Source organism: Podarcis bocagei (assembly GCF_964188305.1).
Source record: "Podarcis bocagei genome assembly, chromosome: 11".
Classification (NCBI taxonomy): domain Eukaryota; kingdom Metazoa; phylum Chordata; class Lepidosauria; order Squamata; family Lacertidae; genus Podarcis; species Podarcis bocagei.
In genome coordinates this window covers 11,555,043-11,572,602 of record NC_138136.1, presented here as the reverse complement: position 1 = coordinate 11,572,602, position 17,560 = coordinate 11,555,043, and the positions used below count along the sequence as shown (strand labels likewise).

The window sequence follows — 17,560 nt, the reverse complement described above, 5'->3', positions numbered from 1 at the left end:
CTTGTGGTGCATGTGATTCAGATTCTATTCACTTGAACCTCTGGTTACAAAGTTGGTTGGACAGTGTTCTCGAAGCTACCAGCATGAGTTTGACCAGACTGCAGGAAGACAGGAAGACTGGAGTGCCTGGAACAGGTGAGGCTGCAGGTCCCTTATTTTGGCTGCTGGTCCCTTATTTTCAAGGCTGCTGGTCCCTTATTTTCAAATCTGTAAGTTGATAGCTATGGTTGCAACAGATCGATAAAGATCAGGATTACTAGCTGCTTTGCTTCTCAATAGTCTCTGGTTGGCCTCTGTTATTTTCTCCTACCAATAGGGAACCCACGTAAGGACTCTATACGGGCTCTTGGATACCCCATAAGGGAAAAAGGGCAGATTTTATTTACAACACAAGGAAGGTTTGGGAATACGTTCTAGTGTTGACACAAGGAGTTCCTAAGTGAAGAAGTCTTTTTTTCCCTTTTAAACTTGAGAGGTTCTTGTGGTTTAGACTCCTCGGAGCCTTTTTGCTACAGTATGCGGTTTCGACAGCAAAAAAATCTTTTCATTCCAATGTGTGAAACGGATGTTTGGAGTTCAAACGTGGATGAAACAATTATCCTCAAAAAGATATTTGCGTTCTTTGTTCTCCAGTCATTTTTAAAGTGGCAGGTTAATGAAACAACCTGTAAAGCGTATGTATCATAGTTCTTAGATCAGTCTCTGAAGAAGGGAAGAATTGTTTCCGAAACGCATCTGGTACCAATAAATAAATTTGGCACTTTTTGAGAGAAACAACTGTTTTCTCTCTTGTCCTTGTGTCGATCTTTGTTTTCCCAAGTTATTCTGGTGCCAAAGGCAGTAACTCCCATAAACACTCTCTGGCAGTAAAAATAACAATGCAACAATAGTGGATTAAATAACTTCTAGACATCGCTGTCACAGGTGGCTGCCTCATTCTGCATAATACTAAGGCTGTCTCTGACTATGTGAACCAGGTCTCTCTCTCTCTCTCTCTCTCTCTCTCTCTCTCTCTCTCTCTCTCTCACACACACACACACACACACACACACACACACACACACACAATTTTCAGCAGTAACATGTAAGCACTTGCTAAGCACTTTCTGCCCAGAAAAGCTTCTGTCACATCAAATATGTTAGTCTTTAAGGTGCCACAAGACTCTTGAATTGTTCCCCCCTCTCCCCTGCGACATGATAAATTAAGAACAATAACCAGAAACTACCCTGAAGTTATAAATGCACAGTGAATTTTGCTGGAGGAACTATTTTTGGTTGCTACATTTTTTCCCCCAGAAGTGGGAACAAAGAAGCGCAGATTCAAAGAAAAAAACATTATAAGGGATAACCAACAGACAAATGGATCAGCTGAAATGGAAAGAACTCGGTGTGTTTTGAAGTGTGGAGATAAAGGCAGTATTCAAATAGAATAGCAAAAATGCACCTCAAAAATCAGTAACTTTCAAACAGGCAACGATGGACAACGTTATCTAATCCACCCGTTCTTCCACTGCTCCCCCGTCTCACCTAAACTTAATTTCATAATATCATTCCTTGGTATTTGACTCCCATCTTCAGACTTGGAAGTTCCTCCAAACAAATAAATGTCCTGAAAGGAAGAACAAAAGAAACTGTAGCAAAAGTAATAAATAACTCAGCTTTATCTTTGCTTTGTCCTTCTCTACGGCAACATCCACACAAAAATATAGTTACTGGAATTGGGGTTTTTTCCATGTCTCATTAAAGGCCTTCTTTCGATGAATAGTCAGAAAGTCCATTTTTTTGTAACAGTAAACTGTTCCTGCCAAATGTCTTGCAGAGGCTTGACATTAATACCTATGCTGAACTTTATTGGTAACGTTATTTGTCCACTTTTTAAAAAAGTTTTTATTTATACTTTTTAAGTTTATACATTTCATTAGTTTCACAATCAATTTAACATTTCAAAGTTTGACTTCCTTCCCCCTCTTTCTGCAGTTTCTTAATATATATTTTTTATAAAATATCTTCTGCATATCCAAATTCATTTAATTTGCTCATTTAATTATCCACTTTAAATATATACTTTTATGAAACTGCAGGTTTTTACGATAATTCTGCCAATGCTTTTATTGGTTTGCAATTTATCTGTAAATATTCCATAAACCATTTCCATTCTTTTATAAAAAGTTTGTTATCTTGATTTCTTATTCTTCTGGCAAATTTCGCCATTTCTGCATATTCCATAATTTTTGGATCTATTCCTCCTTTGGTGGGACTTCTGATTCTTTCCACTTTTGGGCAAGTAGCATTCTTGCTGCTGTAGTAGCATACATAAATAAATTTCTATACAATTTAGGTAGTTCTGTGCCTATAATTCCCAAACACATATATTTGCCCACTTTTGCTGGGGGCAGAGAAGCAGCTATCTGCTAATCTGAGTTACCATTAGAAAATGCAGATGGCTATGAACAACTTCCATCCTACAAAGTAGACTCAGGGGATCCCTTGATCCCTTCTCATTGTTGATGTCTGGACGTCTGCTGTAACCCTTTGTCTCACCCTACACACCTCAATGAAACATCTGAGCACACATGCGGACCAATACTGCTGGTTGCCTTGGAAATGGCCGGCTTCTGCTAATTAACAATCTGCTAAAACACTCTGGGATTGATTGGACTGCGGCCAACTCGCCTCGCCTTGCATTTCAGAGGACTCCCAATGACAGGTGTGGCCTGGTAAACCAATAGGGAGTCTCTTACGCATAGACATGGCGATATTCCACATAACTAAGCACTGGTGAAATTCAAAGCACAATGAGGAAGGATGGGGGATGGAAGAAAACAACAACTGCTCTTTAGTGCTCAATTGGAACTAAGAGGAATTTGGGTTTACCCTAGATTGCCATTTGTTCTGATATACCACGAAAGAGCAGGTTTTCCCTTGGAAAGGAATGGGGCAAGGGGGAAAACTCCTTGAACCCATGGTTAGAAAGTGTGGGTCAAGCAGGAAAATGTGAAGACTTGTGCTTTCTAGGCACAGCACATGCGGAAGTGTGGATGAGCCCTGTATTTATATTTACAGTGGTACCTCTGGTTACGAACTTAATTTGTTCCAGAGGTCTGTTCTCAACCTGAAACAGTTCTTAACCTGAGGTACCACTTTAGCTAATGGGGCCTCGCGCTGCCACCGCAGCGCAATTTCTGTTCTCATCCTGAGGTAAAGTTCTTAACCTGGGGTACTACTTCCAGGTTAGCGGAGTCTGTAACCCAAAGTGTTTGTAACCCGAGGTGTTTGTAACCTGAGGTACCACTGTGTGTGTGTGTGTGTATACACACACACACACACACACACACACACACAGATAAATAATTGCAGTCACCTGTGTATGACAACTATGTACATTTTACAATTTTTTATGTGCTGTAAGCCACCTAGAGTGGCTGGGGAAACCCAGCCAGATGGGCGGGGTATAAATAAGAAAATTATTATTCAGAGGGAAGTGAATGGGGCTGGGCACCATACCGTCACCCCTCCCCGCATGCTCCCAGGGGCATGCACGGCCCTAGCCCCTTGCCGGGGATTCGGACTAAAACATGGCAAACCCCTTACTGGTTTTCGCTGGAATCCGGAAGTCAGTTCTGTCCCTGGGCATTTTAATAAAGTTGTGGCCAAAATTATGCCAAAAACCTTAAACAAAAATTCTGTGTGAATTGTGATTTATTTAGGGGGTGACTTGGGGACCTCAACAGGCAACATCATTTGAAACAGAAGATTGAAACTGACAGGCTTTTACCTTATCATGGTGAGCTGTAAATGTGTGCTGCGTCCTTCCGATGGGCTTTTCTCCCTTGACATCACACTTCTGCCACGTTAACAATACTTGGGAAGAGGAGAGAAGAAAACAAGCAAATAGAACCTGCATTGCATCCTGGGGGTTTTTTTGCATCAGGGAATGCAGTTCATGGCCTTCGATATTTCCATCCATTTATTCTTATAAAAACAGAGCTAACCTCCCATCGTCCCCGACTGGAACTTATTGGGCAGCCAAATAACTAAATAGGGAATTCTAAGCATTCCTAATAGCACTATATTTGGTATAATTTTTATTACATTTTCTGTTTTACATTTTAGAATATTCATTTAAACAACCTTAAAATATCAATGCCTTCCCTTCTACTCTTTCCATGGTTCATTTTGCATAACATAAATCTCTGCATATTTTATATAAACTGAACCATTCAGTATTCTATTATTACATCCATCAAAACATATTTACACTGTTGAATCTGTCTTAATGCTGCCCTCGTTTTCAAATATACACAATTCCCCCCCCCATATATTCAATAAACATTTTCCAATCTTCTTTAAACGTAGGTTCTTCTTGTTCTATATGTTAAATCTGCTAGCTGTGCATATTCTGTCAAGTTGCTATTCTTCTTTAGTTGGGACCTCACTCATTTTCCATTTTTGGACTAACCAAACATGAGCCGCAGTAGTGGCGTACATAAATAACCTTTTTTGACACCTGGGACTTTCCGTCTGAATTATCCCCATCAATAAGGACTCTGGCTTTTTGGGGAAAGTACTTTTAAACATCTTTTTCAATTCATTACAAATTATTTCCCAATACTCTTTTACCCTTTTACAGGTCCACCACATATGACAGAATGTACCCTCAGTCTCACTGCATCTCTCATTGCACTCTTAAGTTGCATTAACTAATTTTAGGCCCACAAATTTTGGAGCATTTGATTAGAGACTGCAGGCTTGTGAAGCAACCGTCAGCCTAGTAACGGCTGACATTATTAAGGGAGAAGATTTCAGAGCTATTTTTAGGCAATCTGAGAAAGGACTAGTTTTTGGAATGTTTCCTGGCAACACAGTACCATCTTTGAAAGCAAAGCATTGAAAAAGCCAGTGTCCTGACAACATCAGTTGGTGAGGGTCAGGGTGGTATAAAACTGCAATGAGGAATTTCACAGCATTTGACATCATGAAGAACTGAGCTCTGTGGAAGCCGAGGACCCAACATGGCTTTTCTTGGGAGATGGCCAGTGAGCCAACAGGAAATGGTGTAGTTATATAAGGGAACTCTTTAAGAACTCTTGAGTTCTTAAGGGATCAAAACCAAGTTAATAATACTTGCGGTAAAGGGACCCCTGACCATTAGGCCCAGTCGTGTCCGACTCGGGGGTTGCGGCGCTCATCTCGCTTTATTGGCCGAGGGAGCCGGCGTACAGCTTCTGAGTCATGTGGCCAGCATGACTAAGCCGCTTCTGGCGAAACCAGAGCAGCGCACGGAAACGGCGTTTAGCTTCCCACTTTGACGTGCTTTCGAACTGCTAGGTTGGCAGGAGCTGGGACCGAGCAACGGGAGCTCACCCCGTTGCGGGGATTCGAACTGCCGACCTTCTGATCAGCAAGTCCTAGGCTCTGTGGTTTAACCCACAGGTCCATCCGCGTCCCTTAATAATACTTAGTTCCCATTATAATCAATAGGACAGGCTAGCCGTAACTAACTAAATTAAGTGTAATTAATTTGGCCTGGATTCACTAAATTTTTAATACAGTTTAATTGTATAATACAATTTTGATACAATTATGTGTCAAATGCCCCAGTGCTTATCAGTTATCCAAGTGCCTTTGTAGAAAAGTAGAAACTGGGAGCAGGCAAACTTCTTACTGAATAATGATACAGAATGTATGTTTTTACTTATATCTCCATAAATTGTGTTTTTCCCCCTGGTTTATAGTGTGTTCAAAGCTGATTTTCATGAGTAAAGATCCATCTGAAGTCTGGCTCTGATTTTCTCAGAAGTTTGGACTGAGGTACAAACAAAAGTGGTACAGTGTTGTTGCATTGGCTTTCATCTATTTGTACCTCCCCCCGAAAAAACACCCCAGTTATTCATACAGTGAGGGAAATGATCTGCAATAATGAAAGACACCTGTGTCCAGTGCAAACAGATCAGTGCAATATTCATCTTCGTCGGAACATCCTCCAAACATATAGATGATTTCTCCGATCGTTGCAAAAGCATGGCCTGATCTGAAAAGTTAAAACATCATTTGTATTTAACAGTTTGCCTCGCAGCTCACTCAGACAGAATTAGAAATGCCATGGAAATCAAAAGTATATAAGATTGCCCCCCCCCGCCAACTGTTCTCTTTGGCAGGGGGCAGGTGTATTCTGCAAGATGCCATTGCTGCTGTTATAAGAATTTAAGGTCATATATAAAAAAATTAAATGCTCATAACTGCATATATAAACCACATGTTTGAAACCCCACAGAAGGGTCCCGAACAAATTGTCCTCAAATATTTCTCTGCAAGCTCAAAGTGGGAAACTTCCCCATTGTCTCTTTCCTCACAAATCCTGTCTTCAGGGCACATTCAAGTTATGAAGAGGGTGTGAGCCTGTGACCTGTGACCTAGATTCAGGAATTAAGTAGTTATAACAACAAAAGACCAAAACCCAGATAAGGCAATCAGGTAACTTGCCAGACAGGAGATAAACAATGCACTCAGGTTTCTGTTGTAGACCGCCTTTTCTGTGATGTAAGTATGATGTACCTGGGGGGTAGCCTTGGGCTACCTCCCTTCTGTGATGTATGTATGATCTTTCTGGGGGTGGTCTTGGGCTCCAGGGCGGGCAATTTAAAATGTCTATATAAGGGCAGGCACACCTTTGTTCTGGGTCCTCCTCCTTTCCCCTGTATGTAAAGGAAAGCAGAAAGCGATGGAGACAGAGACAGAGAGAACGCAGTGGCCAGCTACATTATGGTTACCAGATTTTTAAAAAATGAATCCGGGGACCCCCCTTTTTTTAAGCTGAGTAGCAACAGGGAGTCAGTAACGGGGATGGTAAGGCAAAAGACCCTGGGCCCAAGCACACATGCATATTGTATAAAGGTGCAAAGCCCTTCTTTCGTACCCTGTGAAACATAAATGCGCAGAGTTTTTTAATCAGTCAAAACAAAGGGGGCAGGGGGTAGGAGGTCTGTACCGGCGGACGTCCCCGGATCCCCTTTGGCAGTGGCAGCAACAGCGGCAGTCAGCAGCCCGGAGCCAGCCTGGTAGTGCAGTTGGCTCTGGCTGGCTTCAGGAGCTGCTTGCTGCTCGCTGCTGTGGCGCCCGCCAGTTTGCCCCCCGGAAGTCCCCATCTGATGTGTCTTGTGCAAAACACATCAGATGGGGACTTCCGGCCGCGAGCAGCAAGCAGCAAGCAGCTCCTGAAGCCAGCCAGAGCCAACTGCGCTACCAGGCTGGCTCCGGGCTGCTGAGGCTGCCGCTGCCACGTTTCCCAGGGACAGATTTGCAAATCTGGGGACATTCCGGGGACAGAATTTGTCTGGTGACATATTTGTGGAACCAGGGATGTCTGGTAACCCTAAGCTAGATGCCTCTGGGAAGCCAAGCAGCAGAATACGAGAGCAACAGTGCTCTCCTGTCGTTCTTCCTGAAGCATGCCGTTCAGTCACTTAGCCACTCCTCTAGACCTGCACTCTAGGAAGCCCTGAGAGTTGCGTCTATACAGCAGCAAGTGTGCTTTTCATGAAATAACTGCTATCAAAACTCACCACTGTCATCTCCTCTGGCGGCAGGTCTGCAGAGGTCAAGTGCTCTCTCTCTTACCATTTTGCTGATCCCTTCTGCTCTCTACCATCCAGACCCTCTGAATTAACTCTAAGGGGTTTCAAGTGCACAGCAACTATATCAAGTACCTGCTAAGGAGTTGAGCGAGAAGACCAGGAGTTTATGTGGACTGTCAGTAGGCCCTTGTTTCCTTACTAAGGTAGCTGTTAAGTTGTGGGTGAACATATCAGATGACACAGCGATTCTTCAAACAGCTCTTGTCTATTCACAGGCCAGAACAGAACTGAACTGAAGGGTTCAGCCAGCCTGCTTATATAGAGCTCCAGTACAACACAACTATAACAATTTTCTGTAACTATCCAATCACTGAACGTCACTTTCAATCCCTTATTTGCATATGTGGACCTGAGTGAAAACTATCTACAGTATCCCCCTGCTGGCCCAGGGTGAGAACTTCAGTACATAACAGTAGCCATGCGTCACACTGGCTTACCCTCAGCCATATCTCAAGAGGAGACTGGTCATCCTCCCCATTCACTAAGTCAGAATGATTTCTAAATCTGCATCTATGCATCAAAACCGAAGCAGGATTTTGTGCAAATCGGTGCCTTCTTCTGTCCTCTTTTCCGGTGATGGGTTCCCTGCATTCCTGTTCCTGAACTGCCCCCCTTCTCAGTCTACTCACTATATGCTCAATCCTTTCCTCCCAAATACAATGGCACCTTGGTTCTCAAGCTTAATCCATTCCAGAAGTCCGTTCCAAAACCAAAGCGTTCCAAAACCATGGCACGTTTTCCCATAGAAAGTAATGCAAAATGGATTGATCCGTTCCGGACTTTTAAAAACAACCCCTGAAACAGCAATTTAACATGAATTTTACTATCTAACGAGACCAGTGACCCATAAAATGAAAGCAATAAACAATGTACAGCAGTCACACAATCAATCCATCAGCAGCTGAACTGAGTTCTACACAGTCACAAAAACAAAACACAAACAGCCACAAAAAGGCAAAATAAATAGCAAAAACAGACAGACCTCAGTGTGTAACACTCAAAACGGAGCACGTTCAGGTTCCAAAAAAGTTCGCAAACCAGAACATTTACTTCCGGGTTTGCAGTGTTTGGGTTCCAGGTTGTTTGGGTACCAAGGCATTTGAGAACCAAGGTACCACTGTATATGCTCCTTCCTTTCCTCCCAAATACCTTCTGCCTCTTGCTCCTCTCCCTCGCTGCAACTTTCTAGCCTCATTCCCTGTTTGTGTGTCGTGGCTCAACCTTCTCTCTCCTGTCGCAGCAGCACCACCTCTGAAGCTCAGCCAACACGGCCTCAGCCCAGGATACCTGAAGGAGCGTCTCCACCCCCATCGTTCTGCCCGGACACTGAGGTCCAGCTCTGAGGGCCTTCGGGCGGTTCCCTCCCTGCGAGAAGCCAAGTTACAGGGAACTAGGCACAGGGCCTTCTCGGTAGTGGCACCTGCCCTGTGGAACGCCCTCCCACCAGATGTCAAAGAGAACAACAACTACCAGGCTTTTAGAAGACATCTGAGGGCAGCCCCGTTTAGGGAAGCTTTTAATGTTTAATAGATTATTGTACAGTCATACCTTGGGTTACAGACGCTTCAGGTTGCGTTTTTTCGGGTTATGGATGCGCCGAAACCCGGAAATACCGGAACGGGTTACTTCCGGGTTTCGGCGGTCGCACATGTGTAGAAGCGCTAAATCGGGGTTTGCGCATGTGCAGAAGCGCCGCTGTGGGTTGCGAACGTGCCTCCCGCACGGATCATGTCCGCGATCCGAGTGTCCACTGTATTTTAATATTCTGTTGGAAGCCGCCCAGAGTGGCTGGGGAAACCCAGCCAGATGGGCGGGGGTATAAATAATAAATTATTATTATTTTTTTAATTATTATTATTATTATTATTATTATTATTATTATTATTATTACAACACAGTCAATGCTCAGGGATTTGTTGTCCAATAAAATCTGAAATGCCCCAGGTTAGCAAGCTCTGCTGCAGTTGGCCTCTGAGCCCCACTAATTCCCAATAAAAGCAGCACCAACAACCCATGACTGTGCCCACCTGCTATGCCAATTCCCACCCCTGAATAGTGCTATGAAAAGCAATGGGGACAATGAAACTTATTATATGATACACCTGACATATAGTTGTTTGAGGTGCCAGTAACACATTGCTTCCTGGTTGCATTGCCACACGTAAGGAGACATTAATATTCTGCAGAAAGCCTATTTTGTATGCAATCCTATACAGTCATACCTCGGGTCGAAGTAGCTTCAGGTTAAGTATTTTTGGGTTGCGCTCTGCGGCAACCCGGAAGTAACGGGGCACGTTACGTCCGGGTTTTGCCGCTCGCGCATGCGCAGATGCTCAAAATGACGTCGCGTGCATGCGCAGAAGCGACGAAACACGACCTGCTCAGTCGCATGTTATGTTTACTTCAGGATGTGAACGGGGCTCCGGAATGGATCCCATTCGTATCCAGAGGTAGTACTGTATAGGCAAACATGGAAGTAACCCTCATGGAACTTAGTGGGACTTACATAGGAGTAGACCTGTACAGGATTGCATTGTTGCCACATTTTCAAATATCAAAGACCTGAATGTGTATACAAGTTCCCTTACTGTAAATAAATAATAATTGCATTTTGAAGGAGCACCAAGTCTCCTAAGGCAAGTGAGCTGAAGTGTAATAAGGCAATTATTATTATTTATTGAATTTATATACCGCCCTATACCCGGGGGGGTCTCATGGGGGTTCACGGAATAAAATCAAGATATAAAACCACAAAATACGTAACGAAAATGAAAACAGTTGGGATGGGATGGGATGTGGGGTGAGTTGAAGTAGGAACAGGGAATTGGTAAAAATCTATGCGTGTGAGGGGAGGAATCTTGTTTGAGCAAAAGGCACCACTTCCTCCCATGATCAAATTATTGCTTTCCTTGTAGTAAATACAAATATACTGAATAATTTGTTCCATCACAATAACTGTTTCGTTGCCCAGCTCATAAGGAATGTGATTATACAACTGGAACAATACTCATTATTTTTATGCTGGGAACTACATTTGTCGATTCCTTAAACTTATTATGTTTATTACAGTAGTTTAGTAACAGAAAAAAACACACAAAATCAATCTTGGCAAAGGCAAGGCATAATAATGTGTTTGCACTAGCTTATGCCAAGGCAGAATTTCATCCAAAGCTACTTAATTGTCATTTATTTATAAACGCAGCCCAAAGATTTCTGCTGTGAAGCGTTCTGGTAGCAGTCGTATCAATATCTAGCACGAGTTATGGTGTCTGAAATCTGACGCATCTGCCTTTGTATTGATAGCCCAACTTCAAGGAATTGTGACAGTGATGAGACTTTGTCACTCGCTGATGGACAAAGTAACACTATGACAGTTAGCTTGAACTCTGGTGTGGGCTACCTATGCCCAAATTTAACTGGATATTCGTTCAAAAGTCTTACAGCTCAATGCTGTACACCAGGGCCTGAGAATCTCAGGCCTGGTGGGGAGGGTAAATGTGGCCCTCCAAGTCGCTCTATCTGGCCCCCAAACTCTATACCACATCCCCAGTGCTTTGCATCCTTCTTGCATCCTTTGGCTGGCTGGAATGCATCCCTCAAACTCTGATACTGTGGTACCTCAGGTTAAGTACTTAATTCATTCCGGAGGTCCGTACTTAACCTGAAACTGTTCTTAACCTGAAGCACCACTTTAGCTAATGGGGCCTCTAGCTGCCACAGCGCCACTGTTACACAATTTCTGTTCTCATCCTGAAGCAAAGTTCTTAACCCGAGGTACTATTTCTGGGTTAGCGGAGTCTGTAACCTGAAGCATATGTAACCTGAAGCATATGTAACCTGAGGTACCACTGTAATGCCTTTTGCTTGTCTGGCTGCAGGACAGAGATGATGGTGATGGTAATGATGATGATGATAATAATTTATTTATACCCCACCCATCTGGTGGGGTTTCCCAGTCACTCTGGGTGGCTTCCAGCAAAATATTAAAATACAATAATTCATCAAATATTAAAAGTTTCCCTAAACAGGGCTGCCTTCAGATGTCTTCTAGAAGTCAGATAATTGTTTATTTCTTTGACATCTAGTGGGAGGGCATTCCATAGGGCAGGCACTACTACTGAGAAGGCACTGTAACTCCACTTCTCACAGGGAGGGAACCAACAGAAGGCCCTTGGAGCTGGACCTCAGTGTCTGGGCTGAACGATGGGGGTGGAGACGCTCCTTCAGGTATACTGGGCCAAGGCCATTTAGGGCTTTAAAGGTCAGCACCAACACTTTGAATTGTGCCCTGAAACATACTGGGAGCCAATGCAGGTCTTTCAGGACTGGTGTTATATGGTCTCGGCGGCCACTCCCAGTCACCAGTCTAGCTGCCACATTCTGGATTAGTTGTAGTTTCCGGGTCACCTTCAAAGGTAGTCCCATGTGGAGCACATTGCAGTAGTCCAAGCGGGAGATAACTAGACCATGCACCACTCTGGCGAGACAGTCTGCGGGCAGGTAGGGTCTCAGCTTGTATGCCAGATGGAGCTGGTAAACAGCTGCCCTGGACACAGAATTGACATGCGCCTCCATGGGCAGCTGTGAGTCCAAAATGACTCCCAGGCTGTGCACCTGGTCCTTCAGGGGCACAGTTACCCCATTCAGGACCAGGGAGTCCTCCATACCCGCCTGCCCCCTCTCCCCCAAAAACAGTACTTCTGTGGTTGTTTGTGCATGTAGAAGCTTACCTACTGCACAAAGTTAATATCTACATTATTTGCTCCTCCTATTTTTCCTTCTGGTCCCACCCACCACAGGAATTTGGCCCCCTCAATGTTGCCCATAGTGGAAGAAGCCGGGGTCTGAAAAGGGTTCCCCAACCCTGCTAATCTTATCTACTCAGAAGTGAGCCCTGTGAAGTTCAATGGGGCTTACTTCCTTTTGCCTGCCTGGCATGAGTATTAGAATTCGTGGAGGCTGAGGAAAAATCGCCACTAATTTGTCATGCTTGTGTTTTGTGCTAGTGCATTGTGTTGCCTAATGATTTTAGGTTGGCGGCAATTTGTCACGTTCAGGTTCCTGGGCATTCTCCAGAGCGTTATTAATGAACAAAGCGTTCCTCACTGCGCTCTGAGCGAGCAAAGAATAATTTTTCATAAGCCGGTCTTAGCTATTCCAGTTATGGTGGTACTAGTGGAAGAGAGAATGGATCCAGTGAAGGAAAAAAAACCATTTTGGGAACAAGACTCCTTTAATATAGTTAAGCAAACATCTGAGGTGAGCAGCAATTATTCTCAGCCGAGCACTTGAGGAGCAAAATGTGCCATTTCATTTCATTTCATTTTTATTTATTTATTGAATTTATATACCGCCCTACACCAGGAGCTCTCACAGTTTATATTTTACTTATTATTACATTTTTAACCCAAGTTTCCTCCAAGGACCTCAAAGTGGTATATTTGGTTTCTTCCCCTTCCCATTTTATGCCCAGAAGGAGTATAGATGCATAGATGGCCAGGAATCAAAGGAAATTATACACTATTAGCCTTCCCCAAAGTCAAACCCTCACAATGGTATCAAACTCCCTGTAGAGCTAGTTGAAGACCCTTCAAGTGTCCCCGTTTTCCTTTTAAGCTATTTCTCCTCTCCTTCAAAGGAAGACTCGGCAATATTTAGCCAGGCAATAAAAGTCACGTCCATTCATGACATGGCACAGAGTGTTGACTAGGTCATAAAGGCAGCATTCAGATCCCATTGGATATTTCACTCCCAGTTAAACAAAAATTATGCGCTGTTCCAGCTCAAGCTTCAATGGGTCACAGAGATAATTCTTGTTTCCTTGTTTATTTGGAATGGCAAAGGAGGGCATTTTCTCAGAATCCATTTGGTGCCACCATTAACAGAGCTCTCCCCTTTGTCAGGAAAAGAATATATAGGGATCAACTTTTTATTATAGGAAGAATGAGCACTGTATTCATGAATGTTTGGCCAGCATCTTTTCAGCTCCTAGGGCCTTTTGCCTATGCATAGAAGAAAGTCATGGCTTCCTGAAACAATCTTTGGTTCAGACAATAAGTGGGTCTTATTCTGCTTTACACCATCCCAGAACCCAGAAAACAAGTCCCCACAGACTTGCTTACTCATTTTTATGGCCTCTATCCTCATGCAAGGGCAGAAATAATTTATTTGTAGTAATCTTTTTTTATTTTGACAAAGTAATAATCATAAATAAGTAAGAATAAAAATGTGCACCCCACCACAGAGACCATTCCATTGTAACTATCCAAACCTTCCAAAATTTCAACACCTCTTGAGATAGTTTGACCCCCTTCTGTTTTAACAGTACAAATTCTACAAACACCATCCATATCTCCTCAAAATAATGTCTCCTTCGTATTCCCCATCTAACCTTAATGACACATGTTAATTTATCATTAATAGCTATATCCCACACCTCTTTATACCAGGGGTGTATGAAGGGGGGTGGGGGGCGGTCCACCCCGGGTGCTACCCTGGGTGGGACAAGATGGCCTGCTACTTCCCCCCAGCTGTAGAGCGGCCGAGGGTGCGCACAGCGTCTGTATGGTCTGCCACACATGCGCCATCCACACGTGCGCCGCACATGCCCAGTCTGTATGGGCCCTGCGCATGTGCCACTGGGCGGTTCGCCCCGCCCCTTGACACCCAGTACCAGGTGCCAGAGAGGCTTCCTCAGATTTATACCATTCTTCCATTTTATATTTTGCTTGCCCCTTCCAATTCCTTGCTATAATAATGCGTGCAGCTGCCAATAAATTTGTGAGCAAGTCCTTCTTGCCTGTGAACCTTCCACCCCATCATAAATTTATAAAAATGCTACTGTACCTCTGGACTTTAATCCAGTGATTTCTGTTATCTCCTTAAACACCCTTTGCCAAAAAAATTGTACAGATTTACACCCCCACCACATGTGAACATAATTTCCTATTTCCTGACATCCCCTCCAACATAGCACGGAATATTCCCTTTGTACTATTAATGCAAGACCTTCCTTTACTCTTCTTCTGTATATATGAATGGTGAGGTCACACGAACGGTAGAGGGTCTGAGAAATGGTCCTTACACTTCAAATATTATTCCACCTTCATCAGCAGTTTCTCTGGCGGAGAACATGACTAAACTATCTTTTACTTGTGCTTTTCTTATTCCAGTTCAACTCTAGTGTTAACAAGCAACTAACCTAAAAATTAAAAATATTTAAAAAAATCAGCAACTAACCTGGCACCAGGGGTTGAACCAGAGGTTTTGACTGGGGTCCAGCTTTGGGACACTGAAAGATAACATAAACTGTCACAATAGCAAAGGTGTTATGACAAAAAAATGCAACAAAAATGGAAGAATGGCATTCCATATAACAGTGGGTGGGAGGCAAAAAATAGTGGCCCTTAGGTATTCTGGACTCCAGTTCGCATCATTCCTGGTCATTGGCCTTGCTGACTGGGGCTAATGGAAATTGGAACCCAAACACACTGGCTACCTCTGCAGTTTAATATTTTTTTCCCCCTATCAAAACAGGGACCCATATGAGTGAAGGTGAGTCTATGTACTTTTTAATCCACAGTTACTGACATAAAAAGGTGTGTGCCCTCAAAAAGAGTGCCTTCTCTGCGTGCCGAAATCCCAAGGGAGCAGAAAAGACTATCTATGTATGCAACCACAGCTGCACGGATGTTATTGGCCCAGAGATGGAAAGAAGATAAAGTTCCTACCAGAGAAAAATGGCAAATCAAGTTGATGGACTATGCTGAAAAGGCTAAAATGACCGGGAGAATCAAAAATTGGGAAGACCAAAATGTTAATAAGGAATGGGGAAAATTTATATCTTAAAGACCATTGTAAACAGTTAAAATCGCTAGTAGTTATGGAATATCACTTGTAGTTTAAGGGTGAATTTTACAATGGTAAAAGATTTGGATCATCATAAAGGATGGAGGAAACGATGTAGCAAATAACAACAAAGAGAAATCAAGGAGTGCTTCTATATATTATACCGACAATACACCTCTTTACCCTGACCTCTGACACCAGAGATATTTAAATTTTTAGGACCCTCCCTATTTTTCTGAGGTAAATTATCTTAACTGATTTTTAGAAATATATATTTATATTCTTTTAACCAGACCTAGGGTTTTATGCTGAAGAGCAAGAAAGAAACCTAGAATCAAGTAAGCTCTATTTGCACTTATGGCTATAGTCTCCACTATTGCATGATTGTGGATTGATTGACCACATACGAAACCAAATTTCTTAAAGGAGATTTAGTTCTACTCACCCGTGTTGAACACATGCAAGTCATCAACAGTTTTTCCACATAGTGTACCCCCATATACGTAGATGTTTTCTCCAACTGCAGCTGAACTGTGATTGAGAGTCTGAGGTGCGATGCCAGTGGCTGCAACTTTCTGCCACATTAAGGAACCTTAAGATAAGGAAATAACAGTAAATTAGTCTCTTATCCTAGAGTGGGCTGGGGGAGGAAGGAATTCACTTTCTCATTCTGCTTGTTCTACAAAATACTGAAACCTGTCTAAAAAAGGCTAGCTGTGCGGCCAATTTCAAAAGTTGGCAAAAACCTTGCCTTTTCAGGAAGGCTTTCGGTTTTTAAATGGCTATTTTATCTGAACTGTTTCTTTTTTTAAAAAAGCTGTCTCTTTGTATTTTTAAAAAATAGTTTTTACTTCTTCTGTATTTTGCTAAATCATTGAGAATTTACTATCTGTTTTGCCATGAAATTATGACATCTATTCCACTACTTCTCTCATGCATATTTCAGCAAAATAGCTCACAAATTGGGTATTAGCTTTCAGTACCGTACTATATATATAGTGGTACCTCGGATTAAGTACTTAATTCATTCTGGAGGTCCGTTCTTAACCTGAAACTGTTCTTAACCTGAAGAATCACTTTAGCTAATGGGGCCTCCCGCCACTGGAACACGATTTCTCTTCTCATCCTGAAGCAAAGTTCTTAACCCGAGGTACTATTTCTGGGTTAGCAGAGTTTGTAACCTGAAGCGTATGTAACCTGAAGCGTATGTAACCCAAGGTACCACTGTACTCAGATGTGCAATCAGATGCAAAAAGGTGTGTGTTATAGTATGTGGTGGTCTTGTAGTCAGGTTAAAGCTTACTGGGAAATGGCATATAATGAAATAAAAAGGATGTTTAAAATAACCTTTGTAAAAAAAAAACCCAGAAGCTTTTCTTTTGGGAATTATAGGGGCAGAACTATAAAAAATGCATAGAAATTATTCATGTATGCTACTGCAGCGGCAATAATGTTATTCGCTCCAAAATGGAAAGAAGCAGAAGTCACAGCAAAGGAAGAATGGATACAAAAACTTGTGGAATATGCAGAATTGGCGAAACTTACCAGAAGAATAAGAAATCAAACTAACATTTATTTATTTTTTTTACAAAAGAATTGAAATGGTTTATGAATATTTACAGATAAATTATAAACAGATAAAGACATTGGCAGGTTTATTGTAATAATCTGCAGTTTTATAATAGTATATACTTAAAGAAGATGAATAAATGAGTAAATTAAGTTCATTTGGATATGCAGATGATATTAAAAAAATAAACTGAAGGAACTGCAGAAAGAGGGGGGAAGGAAGTCAAATTTTGAAATGTCAAAATGATTGTAAAATAGCGCTGTGGGTTAAACCACAGAGCCTAGGGCTTGCCGATCAGAAGGTTGGCGGTTTGAATCCCTGCAAAGGGGTGAGCTCCTGTTGTTCGGTCCCTGCTCCTGCCGACCTAGCAGTTCGAAAGCACAAAGTGCAAGTAGATAACCTCACTTCTCACAGGGAGGGAACCGCCAGAAGGCCCTTGGAGCTGGAACTCAGTGTCCTGGCTGAATGATGGAGATGGAGACGCTCCTTCAGGTCTACTGGGCCGAGG

At 42.7% G+C, this 17,560-nt stretch overlaps 1 protein-coding gene across 3 annotated transcripts in view; it reads right to left on the bottom strand.

Annotated features, from left to right (window-relative positions):
- LOC308597722 (kelch domain-containing protein 3-like) overlaps positions 1–17,560 on the bottom strand; it is a 76,987-nt gene that overhangs the window by 41,126 nt on the left and 18,301 nt on the right. For all 3 annotated transcript variants that reach the window (XM_081213758.1, XM_081213760.1, XM_081213759.1), the window contains exons 7-11: positions 15,928–16,074; positions 14,874–14,925; positions 5,931–6,031; positions 3,776–3,861; positions 1,528–1,609 (exon numbers count right to left, since the gene is read on the bottom strand). In XM_081213758.1, coding sequence (XP_081069884.1) covers positions 1,528–1,609; positions 3,776–3,861; positions 5,931–6,031; positions 14,874–14,925; positions 15,928–16,074 — 468 coding nt within the window. The remainder of the gene's footprint in view (positions 1–1,527; positions 1,610–3,775; positions 3,862–5,930; positions 6,032–14,873; positions 14,926–15,927; positions 16,075–17,560) is intronic.